At 51.2% G+C, this 21,999-nt stretch overlaps 1 protein-coding gene across 1 annotated transcript in view; it reads right to left on the bottom strand.

The window, feature by feature from the left end:
- Positions 1-21,380, bottom strand: part of LOC127586522 (calcium-dependent serine proteinase-like) — a 36,386-nt gene extending 15,006 nt beyond the window's left edge. Inside the window, exons 1-9 of the mRNA XM_052044536.1 lie at positions 21,259-21,380; positions 20,178-20,391; positions 17,961-18,135; positions 16,871-16,993; positions 15,197-15,318; positions 12,344-12,422; positions 10,243-10,380; positions 7,715-7,789; positions 5,779-6,532 (exon numbers count right to left, since the gene is read on the bottom strand). Of these exons, the coding sequence (XP_051900496.1) occupies positions 5,779-6,532; positions 7,715-7,789; positions 10,243-10,380; positions 12,344-12,422; positions 15,197-15,318; positions 16,871-16,993; positions 17,961-18,135; positions 20,178-20,391; positions 21,259-21,263 (1,685 nt within the window). The 5' untranslated portion in view covers positions 21,264-21,380. The remainder of the gene's footprint in view (positions 1-5,778; positions 6,533-7,714; positions 7,790-10,242; positions 10,381-12,343; positions 12,423-15,196; positions 15,319-16,870; positions 16,994-17,960; positions 18,136-20,177; positions 20,392-21,258) is intronic.
- Positions 21,381-21,999: the final 619 nt, after the last annotated feature.

Here is a 21,999-nt window from a genome sequence, read left to right as displayed (position 1 = left end):
AAGTGCGGCCAAACCAAACCTTCATATAGCTGCAATGTGGTTCCTTTACTCTTATTGTAAGGAGGCAGTCAACGGAGGGACAATGAGGGTGCGGAGGAAGAGACTCACCTCGGAGTGAACGTCCACAGATCCTCAAAGATAGCAGGGCAGGGCAATAAGTTGGTTAGAAAGACAAAATGGATGCTTTCCTTTATCAGCCCAAGCATGGAATACAAGAGCAGGGAGCTTGTGTTGGAACTGTGTAGGACACTGGTTAGATCCTGTGTACAGTTGAAGTGAACACATTACAGGAGAGATTGACTGCACTGCAGAGGGTATAGAGGGGATTTAGGAGCTGTTGCCAGGAATGCCCACAACATTGTGCCAACATAGCTATTCCCTCCTACTTACAGAATGCCCATCTCCCTCCATTTTCCTCTCATTCATGTGCCCATCCAAGCCCCTCTTAAAAGCCCCCAATGAATTTGCATCCACCACCCTATCAGGTAACGCATTCCAGGCATCCACCACTCTCTGAGTAAAAAAACGTACCCCTCACGTTTGTTCTGAACCTACCCCCTCTCACCTTAAGTGCATGCCCTCTGGTATTGGATCACTCAATAATGGGAAAAAGATATTGCTTGTCCACCCTATCGATGCCCCTCATCATTTTGTACACTTCCAACAGACCACCCCTCAGCCTCTGCCACTCCAGAGAAAACAACCCAAGTTTGTCCAGCCTCTCCTGATAGTACATGCCCTCTAATCCAGGCAGCAACCTGGTAAACCTCCTCTGCACCCTCTCGAAAGCCTCGACATCCTTCCTGTAGTGAGGTGACCAGAATTGCACGCAATATTCTAAGTGCGGCCTAACCAGAGTTCTCACCAGAAGGTGGTAACTCTGAGGAAAGATCAGAGAGGCTGGGGTCATTTTCCCTTGAACATGAGACCGAAGGGTGACTTCACTGAGGTGTATAAAATAATGAGGGGTGTGGATGTAGGAAGGATCTATTTTCCTGAGTAGTGGGGTCAAAGTCAAGGGGAGCAGAGATTTAATATGATTGGTAAATTGGTTTATTATTGTCACATGTACTGAATGACAGTGAAAAACTTTGTTTTGCATGCCATCATTTCATCACGTCAGTACATCGAGGTAGTACAAGGGAAAACAATAACAGAACGCAGAATAAAGTGTTACAGTTACAGAGAAAGTGCAGTGCAGGCAGACAATAAGGTGCAAGGCCGTAATGAGGTAGATTGTGAGGTCAAGGTCACAGGGAGAACGTACAAACTCCTTACAGACAGCAGCGGGAATTGAACCTGGGTTGCTGGCGCTGTAATAGTGTTAGACTAACTGCTACACTACCATGCCGCCCGTTGTGAGGTCAAGAGTCCATCTTATCTAGGGGACCATTCAATAGTCTTATAACAGTGGGATAGAAGCTGTCCTTGAGCCTGGTGGTACGTGCTTTCAGGCTTTTGTATCTTCTGCCCGATGGGAGGGGGGAGGAGAGAGAACGTCCGGGATGCGAGGGGTCTTTGATTATGTCGGCTGCTTTACCGAGGCAGTTGGAGAGATTGAGGGTGGGGGAAGGTGGGGAAAGGTTCTTCCTGCAGAGTACTCACCCGGTGGCCATCAATCTCAGTCCCATGGTGTTCCCTGATCACCAGCTCTTGTCGGACACTGGAAGGGCTTGGAGACGGGTGACAGCTGTTTAATGTTCAACCAGGATCAGTGACCCGGCTGTAGACTCTGTTTATTTAGCAGTGACTCTGTGCAAACGTCAACCTATGGGAAGGGAGGACTGGTTGTGCTGGAAGTGGGGGATTCAGGAACAGGAGGAGGCCATTTGGCCCCTCTAGGCTGGTCTGCCTCTCTCTGAGGACATGGCAGATCTGTGGTCTTACGCCACACCTGGACCCCAAACCCTTTAATATTTTCAATTGGCAAAACTTTACCAGTCTCAGAATCAGAATCAGAATCAGGTTTATTATCACTGACTTGTATGATGTGAAATTTGTTGTTTTGTGGCAGCAGTACAGCGCAAAGACATAAAATTAAAATAAATAGTGCAAAAGAAAAAGGAATAACCAGGAAGTGTTGATGGGTTCATGGGTCGTTCAGAAATCTGATGGCGGAGGGGAAGAAGCTGTTCCTGAATCATTGAGTGTGGGTCTTCAGGCTCCTGTACCTCCTCCCCGATGGTAGTAACAAGAAGAGGACACGTCCCGGGTGGTGAGGGTCCTTAGTGATGGATGCTGCCTTCTTGAGGCACCGACTCTTGAAGATGCTAATAATTTGATACAATAGAAAAGTGGTGCAGCGGGTAGAGCCACTGCCTCAGAGCTCAGAGACCCGGGTTCGATCCCGACCTCTGGAGCTGCCTCTGTGTGTGTCTGTGTGTGTGTGTGTGTGTGTGTCTGTGTATGTGTGTGCATGTGTGTGTCTGTGTGTCTCTGTATGTGCATATGCGTGTTTATGTGTGTGTGTGTGTGTGTGTGTGTGTGTATTTGTGTTTGCACCTTCTCCCTGTTATCGGGTGGGTTTCCCCCCGGGTGCTCCGGTTCCCTCCCACACCCCAACGACGTGCGGGGTCGGTGGGTTAATCGGCCGCTGTAAATTGCCCCCCCAGTGTGTGGGTGAGGGGTAGAATCTGGGGGGAGTTGATGGGAACGTGGGGGAAATAAAAAAATGAGATGAGTCAAGGTGGGTGTCTGAGGGTCAGCACGGACAGTGGGCTGAAGGGCCTGTTTCCATGCTCTGTGACTCTGTGGATAATTGGGAGAGAGCATGCTGTATCCCAACCATTCAGGTCGGATCTCCTTCTAACCTTTGGTCTGTTCCTCTTGGTCCCAGACACCCCAATCAGTGGGTTCAGTCTCCCCTGTTCCATCAGTTCCTTGTTACCTTCATCTGCTGATCAAACCTGCCCTTTAACTTTGAAAATTCCAGGGAATTCCTTACAGTGCGATCTCTGTCATGATTTATTCCTTGGAATCCATCCATCATTTGGGAAAATTTCTCAGTAGCCAAAATCCTGAGGTGTGAAACAAAAATTCCAGTAACCCGCTAACCAATTGTTCGAAAATCCCAATGGTTTGACATCTGGCTCACTGGCTGCTTGTTCCTGCATTCCCTGTAAACCCATCAGGACCCCGTTCCCCACTCCCTGTAAACCCACCGGGACCCCGTTCCCCACACTCCCTGTAAACCCACCGGGACCCCGTTCCCCACTCCCTGTAAACCCACCGGGATCCCATTCCCCACACTCCCTGTAAACCCACCGGGACCCCGTTCCCACTCCCTGTAAACCCACCGGGACCCCGTTCCCACTCCCTGTAAACCCACCGGGACCCCGTTCCCCACACTCCCTGTAAACCCACCGGGACCCCGTTCCCCACTCCCTGTAAACCCACCGGGACCCCGTTCCCCACTCCCTGTAAACCCACTGGGACCCGGTTCCCCACTCCCTGTAAACCCATCGGGACCCCGTTTCCCACACTCCCTTTAAACCCACTGGGGTCCCAGTTCTTGTGCTCCCTTTAACACAATGGGACCCTGCTTCCTGCACTCCCTCGAACTCACCTTGCTCTGTTCCCCATGCTCTCCTTAAACAGACACTGACTAAATACCCCGTGTCTGCTTTTCATAATTTTACATACCTCCACCACATCACCTGTCAGCCTCCTTCGCTCCAGGGAAAACAAACCTCGTTACCTTTAGATCTCATTGCCTTTATTACAAGAGCGTTTGTATACACAAGTAAAGAAGTCTTATTGCAATTATACAGAGCCACGGTGAGACAATGGCTGGGACATTGGATACATTTATGGTCTCATCTAACAAAGAATGTACCTGCCACAAAGGAGGTGTAGCCAAGTTTTGCAAGGTTCCCGGGATGGAGGGTTTGCTGCATAAGGAGGGATTAAGGAAACCGGGGCTGTATTGTCTGGAGGTAGGAGGAACGTGAGGAGATCTTATTGAGATTCTTGACAACGTCTAGAACCAGGAGCCACGTCCTCAAAACAAGGGGTCGTTCAGGACAGAGATGAGAAGACATTTCTTCACCTAAAGGGTGGTGAATCCGTGTAACTCTCTGTGGAGATAAGTCACTGAGGACACACAACAGGATTTTGTGGATCAAAGAGTCTGGGGTTAGCGCAGGCATGATCTTATGTCAATAAGATGCAGAGCATGTACGAGGGGTGAGTGCCTATTCCTGTTCCTATCTCTTAGTAGGGAAAGGTACAGGGTTGATATGTAGAAGGGCAGTGTTTGACAAAGGGCAACACGTTATGAGGGCACAGCTCGCGTCTGACAGATGGACAAGCTCAGTGGCGCAGCGGGTACAGCCGCTGCCTCACAGCTCCAGTGACCTGGGTTCGATCCCGACCTCTGGTGCTGTGTGTGTGTGTGTTTGTGTGTGTCTGTGTGTGTGCCTATTTGTGTGTTTGTGTGTGTGTGTCTCTCTGTCTGTGTTTGTGTGTGTGTCTGTGTTTGTGTGTGTGTGTGTGTGTGTGTGTGTGTGTGTGTGCAGTTTGCACGCTCTCCATGTGACCGCGTGGGTTTCCCCCGGGTGCTCCGGTCCCCTCCCACATCCCAACCAAGTGCCGGGCCAGTGGGTTTATTGGCCACTGTGAACTGCCCCCCCTAGTTTGTGGGCGAGGGGTAGAATCTGGGGGAAGTTGATTGAATGTGGGGAGGGATAAAAATATGAGATGAGTCTTGGTGGGTGTCTGAGGGTCAGCACGGACTCGGTGGGCCGAAGGGCTTGTTTCCATGCTCTGTGATGCTGTGCCCACTGGAAATTGCCCACCATCTTTTCGCAGCTCCCATCGGGCAGGAGGTACAGAAGCTTGAAGTCCCACACCACCAGGTTCAGGAACAGCGACTTCCCTTCAACCATTCGATTCTTGAAACAACCAACACAACCCTAACCACTAGAGCTCAGTGACACTATGATCACTTTGCACTAAGATGGACTTTTGTTTTGTTCTAATTGTGTTCTTTCTTGTAAAAATTTGTGTTTTATTTATGTTTAAATTATGTTCTATTTGTGAATGCTGCTTATCTGATGCTCTGTCCTGTGATGCTGCTGCAAGTAAGTTTTTCATTGCACCTGTGCACACATGGACTTGTGCAGATGACAATAAACTCGACTTTGACTTTGAAATTGCCCCAGTTTTTTCCCCTTTTTTTGTCTTCTTCCAAAAGGGGGTTGCTCAGCGATGACAGAATCACATTAGTGCAATACTATAGCAGTTTGTGATTCACACTATTTACAGTGCTTGAAATCACTCGAGCTTAGTGACACTACGACCACTTGGATCACTTTGCACTAAAATAGACATTGATCTTTTTGTTCGCATTGTGTTCTTTCTAGACAAGATAAGATTTCTTTATTAATCACATGTACATCGAAACACACAGTGAAATGCACCTTTTCTTGTTCTGAGGGCAGCCCGCAAGTGTCGCCACGCTTCCAGCGCCAACATAGCATGCCCACAATTTCCTAACCTTTGGAATGTGGGATGAAACCGGAGCACCCGGAGGAAACCCACGCAGACACAAGGGGAGAACGTAAAAAGTTCCTTACAGACAGCAGCGGGAATTGAACCCGGGTCGCTGGTGCTGAATATCATTACACGGACCGCAACATAGAACATAGAACACAGAACATTACAGCACAGTACAGGCCCTTCGGCCCACAATGTTGTGCCGACCTTTAAACCTCGCCTCAGACTATCAAACCCCTTAACTTCAAGGGCTGAAGGGCTCTGTGCTGGCTGGGACGTTAATTATTCTGCACGATTCCCTCTATCCATTCCAGATAGTTGCCCACCTTGGTGTAGAATCCGACCGTCCCGCACTTGACCCCCCAGGATACGATCCCCCCAATGAAGAACCGGTTGTCCCTGGGCTTGGGGTAGGGGAAGACATAAGCCCCGCCGCTGTCACCCTGGCAAGAATCGGAACCCTCCTCGTCGCCGGCACAGATCATGTTGTCGGTGACGGTGACCAAGTGCTGGGCCACCGAGGCCCGGCATTCCTCCAGGTCCCGTACCGGGAGGCGGGTGAACATCAGGTTGGTGGGGAGGGTGTTGTTCTCGGTTACGCCCCACCCGGAGACCAGACCCAACTGCCTCACCCTCAGCTGGTGGAGGCCATCCTGTTTGGGGAGGCAGATGGGGGAGACGTCGGGTCCCATGGTGACAGGGGTGCGGAGCCTCACCAGGGCGATGTCATGGTTGTAGTTGTGTCCCTCACTGGCGAGCCCGGGTTGCTTGTAGCCGGGGTGGACGAACACTCTGTCCGCCTGCAGCGCCCTGGCGTGGCTCAGCTGCTTCAGGTTGGTGACCCCGGCCAACAGATTGGTGTCCTGCCAGTCCTGGACGACGTGGGCGGCCGTCAGCACCCAGCGGTCCGAGAGCAGGGCCCCTGCTCCCTTCACCTGGCGGAACAGCACCTGCCAGGGGAAGTTGCCCCTCTGCGCCACCGACCCCTTCAGGATGCGCTGCCGGAAGGTCACAGGGTGGCTGGGTCTCCCGCACACTGCCGGGGGTGGTGGGGGGGGGGGGGGAACAGACACACGGGGGTTAGATCGTCGGTGGGGGACTTGGGGGGAGCAAAGCCCACACACTGGTCCACCTGCCCCCCACACCCACACCCCAACACCCCCCCAACCCGACCACCCACCCTGACGTCCCGACCCCCACACCCCTCCCACCCACCCCCCCACACCCGCATCCCGACCCCCCCACCCTGACCCCCCCACCCCCATCCACCCCCGACCCCACCACCCACCCCACCCCGACCCCCACCACCCTCCCACTTCAATGTACTAACTCACTGTATCTGCACTGTGTAATGAATTGACAATAATAAACCAATACCAATACCTACTCTAACCTCTCATAATTTTGTACAGTGTTATCAGCTCCCTCCTTTGCTCCAGGGGAAACAAACCTCACCTCTCCAGTCCCTCCTCAGAATTGACACACTCCATCCCAGGCAATGTCCTGGTGAATCTGGAGACAACACACAAAGAAAGTCCTGGAGGAACTCAGCGGGCCAGGCAGCGTCTGTGGAGGGGAATGGACCATCGACGAGACCCTCCATCGGTCTAGATGTCGACCGTCCATTTCCCTCCACAGACGCTGCCTGATCCGCTGAGTTCCTCTGGGACTTTGTGTGTTGTCTCCAGATTCCAGCACCTGCGGTCTCCTGTGTCTCCGTCCTGGTGAATCCTCTCTGCACCCTCTCCAGTGGAGGGAGGGAGAGGGAGGGCAGGGGAGAGAGGGAAAGGGAGAGAGAAGGAGAGAGGGAGGAGAGAGGGAGGAGAGAGGGAGGGTGGGGGAGAGAGGGAAAGGGAGAGAGGGGAGAAAACAAAGTATTGAAAGGAAGAGGGAATCACAGAAACCTAGAAAACAATGAATGTAAATAGGTCAACACACAAAGTGCAGGAGGGACTCCGCAGGTCAGGCAGCATCCATGGAGGGAAATAAACAGTCGACGTTTCTGGCCGAGAACCTTCATCAGGAGGGTGTAAATGGTCGGCATGGACTTGATGGGCCGACGGTCCTGTTTCTGCGCTGTATCTCTCTGTGACTTCAGTGGACACAAGCTCAGCCTTTCCTCACAAGGCAACTTGAAGCTGCCCCTTTCTACCCCCATTCATGTACCTTGACTACAAATTTCGGTTTCTCGATTTACACTGACCGTCCCGACTCGTACCTGGAGAGCAGTGTGGGAGGACCTGCCCCGTCCCGTTATTTTCCCACGTCCCAACTTCCGTACAGGCGAAGTCTCCTGTCAATAGAAGTTGGCAAACTGGTTAAACCACCAGCATCTGAAGTGGGGTCGCTGGTGGGAAAAAACCCTGTTCCCGAGCTTGGTGTACGCACACAGGTCTCCTCTGTCCTAGGTGGACTTTAAAAGATCCCACATCTGCTATCTCAACTGGATCGATATTTATCCCACAACAGCATTACAGGACGTCTCCAGGTAAGGAACAGGTCCTGCTTTACAGACGTCCACAAGTCAATTTTGTCCATGTTGGAAAATATACAAAAATATTGCAACTATACCTCCACAGTGTTGTAATAAATGGTATCAAAAGAACATAAGACTGATAATCTGGCGGGGGTGGGGGGGTAGTTGATGGGAATATTGGGAGAATAAAATGGGTTAGGGTACAATTAGTGTAAAAATGGGTACCTAATGGTTGGCATGGACTTGATGGGCCGAAGGGCCTGTTTCCGTGCTGTACGGAGTGTGACTGTGATGACTGAAATGGTATTGGTATTGGTTTATTATTGTCACTTGTACCGAGGTACAGTGAAAAACTTGTCTTGCATACCGATCGTACAGGTCAATTCATTATACAGTGCAGTTACATTGGGTTAGTACAGAGTGCATTGATGTAGTACAGGTAAAAACAATAACAGTACAGAGTAAAGTGTCACAGCTACAGAGAAAGTGCAGTGCAATAAGGTGCAAGGTCACAACAAGGTAGATTGTGAGGTCAGAGTCCATCTCATCGTATAAAGGAACCGTTCAATAGTCTTATCACAGTGGGGTAGAAGCTGTCCTTAAATCTGGTGGTACGTGCCCTTAGTCTCCTGTATCTTCTACCTGATGGAAGAGGAGAGAAGAGAGAATGACCCGGGTGGGCTGGGTCTTTGATTATGCTGGCTGCTTCACCGAGACAGTGAGAGGTAGAGGGGAGCAAGGGAGGAACTAACGCCATTCACAGGAATGAATATTTGTCTGTACTTTGGGATTTTGAATTTAATAATATTATGGGAGCTCATTCATATGTAGCAGTGTCCATAAGTTGGGCGTTCGTGCCCCTGGCTATTTTTAGATTAGTGGGATCTTGCTTTGTACATGTTGAGTTGACTGGCTTTGAGAGTTACAACAGTGGGACATACCACTGGTAAGGGGTGCCTTAAAGGGACCACCTCATCGTCATGGGTCTGGAAACCGGATGATCAGAGTGGTACCCGGATCTTGTCTGTCATTGGCTCCCGGAATGAGATCGGAAGCCTGTCTTTGGGGTATCAGCCAACCACAGAGGAGGAAATTGGACTCAGCATCATGGACATCGTTGGGAGTTGACCAGGACCTCCTAGAGTTTTGCCCCACCTGCACCTCATCTGTTTTCCCTGGGGTTCCAGTGCTCACTAACTGCAAGTAATTGGTACAATCAGTGGTAGAATGACCAAGTGAATTCCACATTTGTTAGTCCCCACATGGGAAATTAACTCACAGAGCTGTGCGTCGATCGCATTAAGGTTACCACTGGGATGACCAGTTCTGCCGTAACACACTGCAGATATCGAGCACAGGCAAAAGATACAGGCACAAACCAGCCTCCCCTCCATTGAGTCCGTCTACACTTCCGGCTGCCTCGGGAAAGCAGCCAACATAATCAAAGACCTCCCCCACCCCGGACATTCTCTCTTCTCCCCCCTCCCGGGCAGAAGATACAGAAGTTTGAGAGCATGTACCACCAGGCTCAAGGACAGCTTCTACCCCACTGTTATCAGACTCTTGAATGGACCTCTCACACACTAAAAGGTGAGCTCTCGATCTCCCAATCCACCTCGTCGTGGCCCTTGCACCTTATTGTCTGCCTGCACTGCACTTTCTCTGTAACACTTCATTCTGCATTCTGTTTTCTTTCTACTTCCTCGATGTACTTACGTATAGAATGATCTGTCTGGATGGCAAGCAGAACAAAAAGCTTTTCTCTGTATCTTGGTACGTGTGACAATCCCAATACCATGGAACACGGACACAGACCTTTTGGCCCATCGAGTTCACCTTTACACTAACACTCCTCTAACCCATTTAAGGTAAGATCTCTTTATTAGTCACATGTACATCGAAACACACAGTGAAATGCATCTTTTCCGTGGAGTGTTCTGGGGGGCAGCCCGCAAGTGTCGCCACTCTTCCGGCGCCAACATCGCACGCCCACAACTTCCTAACCCGTACGTCTTTGGAATGTGGGAGGAAACCGGAGCACCCGGAGGAAGCCCAAGCCGTCAGAGGGAGATCATGCGAACTGCACACACACACACACACACACACACACACACACACACACACACACACACACACACACACACACACACAAACACAGCGCCGGAGGCTGGGATCGAACCGGGGATCTCCGGCGAGGTAGAGACTCTACCAGCTGTGTTACTGTGCATCTTGACAAGAAAAGGTGGCTTGCTTTGAGAGTGGCTACTTACGGTGGCTGTCCGGGTCCATTTCATAGTACGGCTCATTACACTGGTATTGTATCAAGGACTTGTAGGTAGTGACACCGCTCCCAGTGAGAAACACGAACCGTCCGTTCTCAATGTCAGGTGGAGAAGCACAATCCACAGCTGTAGAAAAGAGGAACAAGAGGCAACAACATCACCCGATGGTTGTAGTCACACCTCACACAAACGTTGTAGTTGTTAGAGCTCAATCATCCCAGTCCCAGAACATCTTGATCCACTCCAAGCCCTTCACCTCTTTCTACTGGCGATCCCTCCCTCTGTCTTTTGACCTGAAATGTTGACTGGTCTTTTCCTTCCACAGATGACCCACTGAGTTCCCTCCAGCATCTTTGTGTGTTGCTCCAGGTCCCAGCATCTGCAGTCCCTTGTGTCTCCAGATGTCCACCGATTTGGGTTTCACCAGACTCACTAATCCCCAGACATTTCATCACAGCCCTGGTCCACACGTGGGCCAAAAGAGCAGGGTTCCAGAGGTGAGGCGCGAGTGACTGCCCTTGGCGTTGAGGCAGCGTTCGACCGAGTGTGGCACCAAGGAGCTCCGGTGAAACTGAACAGACGTCAGGAGAAACCACTCCAGTGGTTGGAGTCGGACTTCACACAAAGGAAGATGGTTGTGGTTGTTGGAGGTCGATCATCCCAGTCCCAGGACATCTCTGAAGGAGATCCTCAGGGCAGCGTCCTGGGCCCACCCATCTTCATCAATGACTTTCTGTCCATTTTAAGGTCAGATGTTCACTAATGACCAGCATCTGCAGTGTCTCATGTCTCTAGTTTTAGACTCCTCTGACATACAGATAGGTATCCTACTTACTCTACCTACACCTTTCAGTACGGCATAATCTGTCGGGATGGCACGCAATCAAAAGCCCTTCCCTGTATCTTGGTACACATGACAATAATAAACCAATACCAATCTCGTAAGCCTCAAGCAAACAGTGCAAGTTTCAGGGGATTTGTAACAAACTTGGACAAAATGGTAGTTCTTAATGAGTATTGGTATTGGTATTGGTTTATTATTGTCACTTGTACTGAGGTACAGTGAAAAACTTGTCTTGCATACCGATCGTACAGGTCAATTCATTACACAGTGCAGTTACATTGAGTTAGTACAGAGTGCATTGAGGTAGTACAGGTAAAAACAATAACAGTACAGAGTAAAGTGTCACAGCTACAGAGAAAGTGCAGTGCAATAAGGTGCAAGGTCACAACAAGGTAGATCGTGAGATCAAGAGCCCATCTCATCATATAAGGGAACCGTTTAGTAGTCTTATCACTGTGGGGTAGAAGCTGTCCTTGAGCCTGGTGGTATGTGCCATCAGGCTCCTGTATCTTCTACCCGATGGAAGAGGAGAGAAGAGAGAATGACCCGGGTGGGTGGGGTCTTTGATTATGCTGGCTGCTTCACCGAGGCAGCAAGAGATAAAGACAGAGTCCATGGGGGGAGGCTGGTTTCCCTGACGCGCTAGGCTGTGTCCACAGCTCTCCGCAGTTTCTTGTGGTCCTGGGCAGAGATTTAGGAAGGGATTTCCAGAGCTCAAGGCCCAGACGGATGAATTCCCTGTCTGCTCGCTGGAGAAATGGAAGGTATTCGTCTGTTGGGAATGAGCCCAAAATTTGTGCCAATTCTACTGATTTCTCTTGTTTGCAACAGGGAAGGTTTCGGACAGTGCTCCTGTAACCCCATGCGGAACTTCTGGGCTTTCCCAAATCCTGAATCGGCCACTGGTTCCGGGAAACTCTAACAGTCCTTCTCAGTGCAAACTCCTTCCAAATGCACCCTGACAAAGGAACTGTTGGGACAAGCACTTTAGAACTGAGATGAGGAGGAATTTCTTCAGCCAGAGGGTGGCGAATTTGTGGAATTCGTTGCCACAGAGGGCAAGTCATTGGGTGTATTTAAAGCGGAGGTTGGTAGGTCCTTGATTAGAGAGGGCATCAAAGGTTACGGGGAGAAGGTAGGAGAATGGGGTTGAGGGGGAAAATTAAATCAGCCATGATCGAATGGCGGAGCAGACTCGATGGGCCGAATGGCCTAATTCTGCTCCTATGTCTTATGGTCACTTACCCTGACATTTGAATCTGGAGGTTGACCAAGTCCCATCCTGCTGGCATTCCACAAAGTAATGGGGAATAGTCTTGAAACCCTGAGAGAGGGGGAGATCACAGCTTTGATTTGAATCACTCAAGCCGTGGTGATTTAGTCACTGACTGGCTGGTAAATCAGTTCCGGATCTGCTCCTTGGATCCATCCCCCTCACATCCCACTCCCCTCACCTCCCCTCCTCCTCTCCCCCTCACCTCCCCTCGTCCACCTCTCCTCCACCTCCCCTCCTCCTCCCTCCCCTCACCTCCCCTCCCCTCTCCCCCCTCACCTCCCCTCCCCCTCTCTCCCCCTCACCTCCTCTCTCTCCCCACCCCCTCCTCCTCTCTCCCCCTCACCTCCCCTCGTCCACCTCTCCTCCACCTCCCCACCCACTTTTAACGTCATACACCGATTCCATTTCTCCCCACGTTCTCATTATCTTGCCCCCGGGTTCTACCCCTCGCCTACACGCGAGAGGCAACTTACAGTGGCCAATTAACCCACAGCTCAATGTGGAGTCTCTGGCAGCTCGTTCCACACACCCACCACCCTTTGTGTGAAAAGGTTGCCCCTCAAGTCCCTTTTAAATCTTTCCCCTCTCACCTTAAACCTATTCCTTCTAGTTTTAGACTTCCCTACCCTGGGAAAAGGCTGTGACCATCCACCTTTATCTACGCCCCTCATGATTTTATAAACCTCTACAAGGTCACCCCTCAGCCTCCTTCGCTCCAAGAAAAAAAGTCCCAGCCCTATCCAACCTCTCCTTATAACCAAAGCCCTCCAGTCCCGGCAATATAAATCTTCATAATTTTTTTTGGTAGGATTGGTGTAAGTGGGTGGTTGGAAGTTGCAACAGACCGGAGCACCACACACACACACACACACACACACACGCACGCACGCACGCACGCACGCACGCACGCACACAGAACTCCGGAGGTCGGGATCAAACCGGGGTCTCAGGAGCTGTGAGGCACTGCGCTGTCTATAGGGAATTACAGTTATATCTAGAATTATACTGACAGCACAGGAGGCCATTCCGCCCTCTGTCTCCATGCTACCCGTCCTACTCACACCTTCCTGCACTTGGCCCTACAAGTGCACCCCCAACGCTATTTAAATAAGGGCAGGGGTCTCCGTCCCACTCCCCTTTCAGCACAGAGTTCCAGAATCAGTAGAAAATACATTTCTTCCCCCCGCCTCCTCCACCAAATCTCTGCCCCCTGGTTTTTGACCCCACTGCTAAGGGAAATAGATCCTTCCCAGATACTCCACTGTTATTTTATTACAGCACCAGTGACCTGGGTTCGATTCCCGCCGCTGTCTGTAAGGAGTTTGTATGTTCTCCCCGTGACTGCGTGGGTTTCCTCCGGGTGCTCTGGTTTCCTCCCACATTCCAAAGACGTAGGGGTTAGGAAGTTGTGGGCATGCTATGTTGGCTCCAGAAGCGTGGCGACACTTGCGGGCTGCCCCCAGAACACTTTACACAAAAGATGCATTTCTAAGTTTTTAAAAAAATTTTATTTACAGCGTGGTAACAGGCCCTTCCGGCCCAACAAGTCCACGCCACCCATTTTAAGCCCAAATTAACCTACCTGTACGTCTTTGGAATGTGGGAGGAAACCGGAGCACCCGGAGGAAACCCACACAGACACAGGAGAACGTACAAACTCCTTACAGACAGCGACAAGAATCGAACCCCGATCGCTGGCGCTGTAATAGCATCGCGCTAACCGCTACACTACCGTGCTGCCCACTGTGTGTTTCACTGTGTGTTTCAATGTACATGTGACTAATAAAGAGATCTTATCTTAATTAATTAAGTCTTCCCTCACTGTTGCAAGGAAAATGACCCCACCCTCTCCAATCTTTGCCTGGAGTTACAATCTTCCAGACTTGGCAACGCCCTCATCTCTCTCCTCTTCCAGACCTCAGTCAGGTCACTCCTGCGGAGCGGTGATCCGAACTGTGCACAGTGTCCAACGTGTGGTCCAACTAAGTGTACACAGCTCAAGCGCAGCCTCCCTGCTCCTGTACTGTGCGCCCAGCCACATAAAGGACAGAGGTGTACAAAATATTAAGAGGAATAGATAGAGTGGACAGCCAGCGCCTCTTTCCCAGGGCACCGATGCTCAATACAAGAGGGCATGGCTTTAAAGTAATGGGTGGGAAGTTCAAGGGAGATATCAGAGGAAGGTTTTTTTACCCAGAGAGTGGTTGGGGCATGGAATGTGCTGCCTGGGGTGGTGGTGGAGGCAGGTACATTGGTCAAATTCAAGAGATTACTAGATATGGAGGAATTTAAAATAGAGGGATATGTGGGAGGAAGGGGTTAAGATAGTCTTAGGCGAGGTTTAAAGGTCAGCACAACATTGTGGGCCAAAGGGCCTGTATTGTGCTGTACTGTTCTATGTTCTATCCCATTGGGACTTTGTTAACCACCCTGTGGCCCTGTCCCGCTGCCTTTGAGGATCCGTGGACGTACACTCCAAGATCCACACGACTCAGTCACACCCAACTCCCTCTGGTTGTTTCACCTCTTCATGGAGTCATGAAGTTCATAGGCTCGTGGAGTTATGGAGTCAAGGGCTCACGGAGTCACTGAGTTCGGTGGGAGGTGGTGAGGCTTGGACGGGCCCATGTCGGTGATGGTCTCGAAGGTAGTGGAATTGCGGGTGGAACGATGGAGTCGGTCCGCGTGGACACTCTCCCTCGGTGGATCAAGTGCTGGTCGTAATGCCGCGAGAGTCTCCGCCTCCACCGCCCCCTCAGGCAGTCCGTTCCAGATCCCATCCCACGAGGAAACAAGGAGAGGCACGATGCCTGAGCCCTCACCTCGACGATTTCATACCCAGGTTCACACGTCACCTTCACTCGGTCATTGGCTTGGAACTCGCGCCACAGGGGAGTCACGATGCTATCGGCTGGAGCAAGACCGGAGCAAACCACGTCCTGTTCTGTGAGACGGAAGGAAAGGTAACACGGCTAAATCGCCCACATTCCAGCGCGCTTTGTAACAAAGCCCCATTGAAAGTCACTGCTGTAATGCTGGAAGAACAGCAACTGATCTCTGCACAGCAAGATCCACCAACTGCAGAGCACTGAGAAGCGGGTGCTTTTCAACAGGTTGGCATGGCAACTGCTCTGCCCATGACTGCAAGAAACTGCAGAGAGTTGTGGACACATCATGGAAACCAGCCTCCCCTCCATGGGCTCTGTCTACACTTCTCACTGCGTCAGTAAAACAGCCAACATAATAAAAGACCCCACCCACCCCGGACATTCTCTCTTCTCCCCCCTCCCACTGGGCAGAAGATACAAAAGCCTGAAAGCACGTTCCACCAGGCTCAAGGACAGCTTCTATCCCGCTGTTATAAGACTATTGAACAGTCCCCTAGTACGATAAGATGGCCTCTTGACTTTACAATCTACCTCGTTATGGCTTTGCACCTCACTGTCTGCCTGCACTGTACTTTCCCTGTGACTGTAACACTTTATTCTGCATTCTGTTATTGTTTTCCCTTGTACTACCTCAATGTACTGATGTGATGAAATGATCTGTATGGATGGCATGCAAAACAAACTTATGCCCTTTAGTATTTGACTCCCCTACCCTTGGGGAGAAAGATGGTAACTATCTATCTATGCCCCGCATGATTTTATAAACCTCAGTAAGGTCACCCCTCAGCCTCCTTCATCCCAGGGTAAAGAGTTCCAGCTTATTCTTTCTCTCCTCATAACTCAAGCCCTCCTGTCCCAGTGACACTCACATCCGATCACCTCCCAACGCAGCTCTATCTGACGATCCCGGAGTACATGATTAAGTGACAATAATAAACCAATTTACCAATCAGGTGGATGATCATTGGCCTCAGGACCCTTGATCCTGTCCCTGGGAGTGTGGGACGTTTGTCCACCCAGCCAGCTGAGCAGGAGGATGGGCCCCGTAGGTGGACCACCTCTGACGGTGCAGCACTCCCTCAGTACCAGACCAGGCGCTTGGGACCTGCATAGGGACTCGAACTCACGACCTGCACCCACGACAGAGCAGCCCAATGAACGCTACTGAGGTTAGAGGGGAGCACAGTGGCACAGCGGGTAGAGCCGCTGTCTCAGGGCTCCAGAGACCCGGGTTCAATCCCGACCTCCGACGCTGTGTGTGTGTGTGTGTGTGGTTTGCATGTTTCCCTGTGACCACATGGGTTTCCCCCTGATGCTCCTGTTCCCTCCCACATCCCAACGACAAGCCGGTGGACTAATTGGCCGCTGTAAATTACCCCTGGTGTGTAGGTTAATGGCACAAAGAATCAAACGGCAGTTGCTGGGCACAGGTGAGAGAGAGGTAATCAGTCTTGGGGTATTGGACAGGAGGAATGAGACTGGTGGAATTGCTCTGCTGGCAGCTAGAATGGGCCCAATGGGCTGAATGGCTTCCTTCTGTTGCAAGTGTACGAGTGTTTGATTGGCGTTACTGTGAATTAGAAGCAAGCTAATGTTCGCCAGACTTACTTTTACAGGTGCGGCTGTCCGTCTGGAGCTTTAGCCCCATTGGGCAGTAGCAGCGATGTCCACCTATCGTATTCGCGCAGTAGTGACTGCACCCATGGGAACCCAGCTCGCATTCGTTCACATCTGGGAGAGAAGGAATCGGGAGCTGAGGCTTGGAAGATTGCAGGTGACGCCACCGGAGCGGGCGGAATCTCAGACAACGACGAGTCAGAGTACAGGAGGGAGATAGAGTCTGTTGGCTTGATGTCATGACAACAACCTCTCCCTCAACGTCAGCAAAGCAAAGGAGCTGGTCATTGACCTCAGGAGGCGAGGCGGAGCACACGCCCCTGTCTGGATCAGTGGTGCTGAGGTGGAGGTGGTTGCGAGTTCCTCGGTGTAAATATCACCAATAGCCTGTCCTGGTCCAACCACATAGACGCCACGGCCAAGAAAGCTCACCAGCGCCTCTACTTCCTCAGGAGGCTAAGGAAATTTGGCATGTCCCTGTTGACTCTCACCAACCTTTATCGATGCACCATAGGGTGCAAATCATCACAACCATCCTATCTGGATGCATCACGGCTTGGTATGACAACTGCTCTGTTCGTGACCGCAAGAAACTGCAGAGAGTCGTGGACACAGCTCAGCGCATCACGGAAACCAGCTTCCCCTCTGTGGACTCTGCCTACACTTCTTGGCTGCCTCAGTAAAGCAGCCAGCATAATAAAACACCCCGCCCACTTGGAACGTTCTCTGTTCTCCCCCCTCCCATCAGGCAGAAGATACAAAAGCCTGAAAGCATATACCACCAGGCTCAAGGACAGCTTCTATCCTGCTATTGAACAGTCGCCTTGTACGATAAGATGGACTCTTGACCTCACAATCTACCTGATCGTTGCCCTTGCACCTTATTGTCTGTCTGCGCTGCACTTTCTCTGACTGTAACACTTTATTCTGCATTCTGTTATTGTTTTCCCTTGTACTACCTCGATGCACTTATGATTGAAATGATCTGTATGGATGGCATGCAAAACAAAGTTTTTCACTGTACCTTGGTTCATGTGACAATAGTAAACCAATTACCAACTTTATAAAACGTACAACTTACCCACCCTGGAATAGAGAGCCATAAACCCAGAGAAAGGTCTGGTTCCGGAACTGTTGGCTCGGAATGAAACCCTCATAGAGTTAGTGCTGGAGTAGTACTCATGGAGTGCGGGATCGTCCTTTTCCCCTTCTCGCCTGCCGCACAGCCTGGCCAGCTGACCCTCCTCCGACAGGACCTGTTGGGAGAAGCCAGAGCTGGCCATCAGAGGTCGTGGTCAGCAGAGAGGACGGTGGGCAAGGGGAGGTATCACCTCTGGAACCCGCACAGCCACCGTCATCTGGCCTGCTGTTGTCCCTGGTGGACAGAAGGAGAGTTCAACCTCACCGCGCCCCCACTCCCCGGACCCCTGGAACATGGGGGGCCCGTCTACTGGGGAGTGGGAACTTGTCTCCTGGAGTTTCCTCTCTCTGTGTTACCCAGTGGGCAGCCTTCTCCCCCACCGCTCCCTCTCTCCCCTCTCATTCCCCTCTCTCCCCATCTCTTCCTCTCCCTCTACCCTCTTTTCTCTCTCCCTACCTCCCCTCTCTCTCCCTCTCTTTCTCCCCATCTCTCTCTCTCTACCTCTGTCTCCCTCTCCTCGTTCCCACCTCTTCCTCTCCCTCTCTCTCTCCCACTCCTCTCCGTCTCTCTCCCTTCCCCCTTCTCTCTTCCTCTCCCCATCTCTCCCATTTCTTCTCTCTCTACCCCCTCTTTCCCTCCTCTCTCTGTCTCCCCCGCTTATTCCGTCTCGCTATCTACTCTCTCCCACCCCTCCCTCTGCCTCCCCTCATCCTCCTTTTCTCTCTCTCTACGCCTCTCACTGCATTTTCCCATCTCTCTCTGTCCCTCTCGGTCTCGCTCTCAGCCGAGCTTGTTACCATGGAAGACCCTCTGGGTTGAGGAGAGCTGTGCAGCCAGACAAAGGGAGTTGGAGGACAGCGGCTTCCATTGCATCCAAGATCCGTTGGATCGGAGTCTGTCGACATAGGGAGCAGGACCTGCCAGCAACGGCCTCGCTCACCGTGCCCGCCAGGATGCAGCCCTGAGTCCAACGTCTCAGCCTGGAACCACCTCACACTTGGTCCAACCTGCCCAGTGACAAACCCTCCACCCCGAGCCAAAGGGGGTGCCATTGCTGGAGCGTGACACTTGAAAACACTGCCAAAGTCAAAGTCGGGTTTATTGTCATCTGCACAAGCACAGGTGCAATGAAAAACTTACTTGCAGCAGCATCACAGGCACCGAGCACCAGAGGCACAACATTCACAAGAAAAGCATAAAGTTTACAAATTTATACAAGAACGAACACAATTAGAACAAATAGTGCAAAGTGGGCATAGTGTTGCTATACTGAGGTAGTGATTAGGATTGTGCAGGTTGGTTCAAGAACCAAATGGTTGAAGAGAAGTAGCTGTTCCTGAACCTGGTGGTGTGGGACTTCAGGCTTCTGTACCTCCTGCCCAATGGGAGCTGCGAGAAGATGGTACAGCCCGGATGGTGGGGATCTTTGATGATGGATGTTGCCTTCTTGAGGCAGCACCTCCTGTAGATACTCCCGATGGTGGGGAGGGATGTGCCTGTGATGTGTTGGGTAGAGTCCACTACTCTCTGCAGCTTCTTACGTTCCTGCATATTCGAACCAGACCCTGATGCAACCAGTCAGGACACTTCCAACAGCACATCTGCAGAAGTTTGTTAGAGTATTTGGTGACATACCGAACCTCCTTAACCTCCTAAGAAAGGAAAGACACTGGCGCACCTTCCTTGTGATTGCATCTCTGTGCTGGGCCCAGGACAGGACATCCGAGATGTTACCGCCCTGGAATTTAAAGCTGCTGACTCTCTCCTGATAGCTCAGGCTCACCAATCCAGGCAACATCCTTGTGAATATTCTCTGCACCCTCTCTAGATAAACAACATCCTTCCTAGAGCTGGGCAACCAGAACTACAAACAATACTCCAAAGTGCGGCCTAACCAACGTTCAGTCCCGCTGTAACATGGCGTCCCAACTCCTGTAGTCAAAGCCTCGACTGATGAAGGCAGGCGCACCCAACGCTTTCCTCACCATCCTGCCTACACGCGTTGTGATACTCAGGGAAGACTGTCCTCACCCCCAAAGGGTTTAAAGTTTACCAGAATACTAGCAGATCCATGACCTTATTAAGTGACGGAACAGCTTTGAGAGGCTGAGTGGTTTACCCCTGTTTCTAAGTGGCACATTCACCTGGAGAACCTACCTCAACGTAGCTTGACTGACACCCGTCGGAGAACTCGATGTCCAGGTAGGGGATGTAGACCTTGATGATGTAACCCTTCGGGGCGGAGATGTCCCAGGTCTGGTTGCTGAGCGCCGGATATCCCAGAGGATGGTTGGGCGATGAAAACTGGCCAAAGGACTGGTCAAGGTGGATAGCCTGGGAGGCGGTGATCACCAGTGTGAAGATAGTAACCCTGAGGCATGATCAATGCAGTACCTCTGTCAGAAACTCAGTTACATTCTTCGAGGCGCCCTACCTGCGTTTGTATAGCGCCTGGCACATCCTGGTGGACATCCTCAGGTTCTGTCGCAGGCCCTGGGTGCTACTGGCAGGGATGGGCATTTAATGCCCGCTGTTCATTGCCCCCCCCCCCCCACCCCTGACCTCACTAGGCATTGTGGGAGGAGGAGGCAGATGAGAGTCAACCATGTTGTTCGGGGTGTGGATCCACTTGGAGCCCCGGGGTGGGTGAGGGCGGCAGATTCACTCCCCTGAAGGACGTTGGTGGGTTGGATGTGGTTCTCAACAATCCACTGCCTTCATGGTGACAGTAACTGAAGCAATGGGTGTGTGACTGTGTGTCACTGGGTGATGTGTGTGATTTTGTGAAGAGTGAGCCTGTATCACAATCTGATTGTATGTGAGTGAGAGAGTGAGACCTGTCACAATCTCTGTGTGTGTGTGTGTGTGTGTGTGTGAGAGAGAGAGAAAGAGAGAGAGAGACTGTTACAATCTGTGCGTGTGTGAGAGTGATACTGTCACAACGTGTGTGTGTGTTTGCGTGAGATAGAGAGAGTGAGACTGTTACAATCTGTGTGTGTGAGAGAGAGAGTGAGACTGTCACAACCTGTGTGTGTGTGTTCGAGAGAGAGAGTGAGACTGTGTCACAATCTCTCTCCACATCAGCCTCTGTGCTGAAGATAAATTAAACAACTAAAATCTTCCGCAAAAGCAGGCAATTTGTCAACCACATCGCAAGAACTATTTCCTTCATGTACAGATTTATTACCCGATAAAGCAACTCAAAACTTTTCTAAAGAGGGGTTTCCTTCCAACTTACCGCATGCTTGTTTCATGTAAGGCCTGGCCAAGGTAACCAAGTCAAAGCTCAACTCTCTGGTGAGGTACTTTCCCCTTTAGCTGAATATTTGCACTTGCTGCAACAGACCTGCAGCAGAAGGGAAAATCTCACCTCTCGGTCAGTGTACAGTGGCTTCATTCCCTTTCACGGGAATCTGCCTCACTTGGGAGCACGACATTTTAGTTAAAGATTGGAGAGCCTTTCTGTGAGGGAACCCACAACAATAATACAAGTGAAAGTAAAGGAACCCATTAAAAAAAAACAGAAAGTTTTGTTCATATATTCTACCTTGGGAGTCTGATGGCCTCAACATTGATTTCTCAACTTCTTGTAACCCCTCCCCTTTTTTTGATCCCCCCCCACTCCTTTGTCTTCTCTTATTCCTGTGGCTCCCTTCTGCCGCCTTGATGACCTGCCCATCTCCTCTCCTCCCCTCCTCTATCCTTTATTCCATGGTCCACTGCCCTCTCCTTCCGGATTCCTTCTTCTTCAGCCCTTGGCCTCTTCTACCTATCGCCCCTCAGCTTCTTACATCTTCTCCCCCTCTCCCCCACCCACCTACTTTCCCCCTCTCACCTGGCTCGCCTCTCCCCTGCCTGCGTGTGCTCCTCCCCCTCCTCCCCACCTTCTCATTCTGGCTTCTACCCTCTTCCTTTCCAGTCCAGATGAAGGGTCTCGGCCCGAAACGTCGACTGTTCATCTCCCTCCACAGGTGCTGCC

Source organism: Pristis pectinata, chromosome 37 (assembly GCF_009764475.1).
Source record: "Pristis pectinata isolate sPriPec2 chromosome 37, sPriPec2.1.pri, whole genome shotgun sequence".
Taxonomy (NCBI): domain Eukaryota; kingdom Metazoa; phylum Chordata; class Chondrichthyes; order Rhinopristiformes; family Pristidae; genus Pristis; species Pristis pectinata.
Note: the sequence above shows the minus strand (reverse complement) of the source record. Positions and strands in the feature narration are given on the sequence as shown.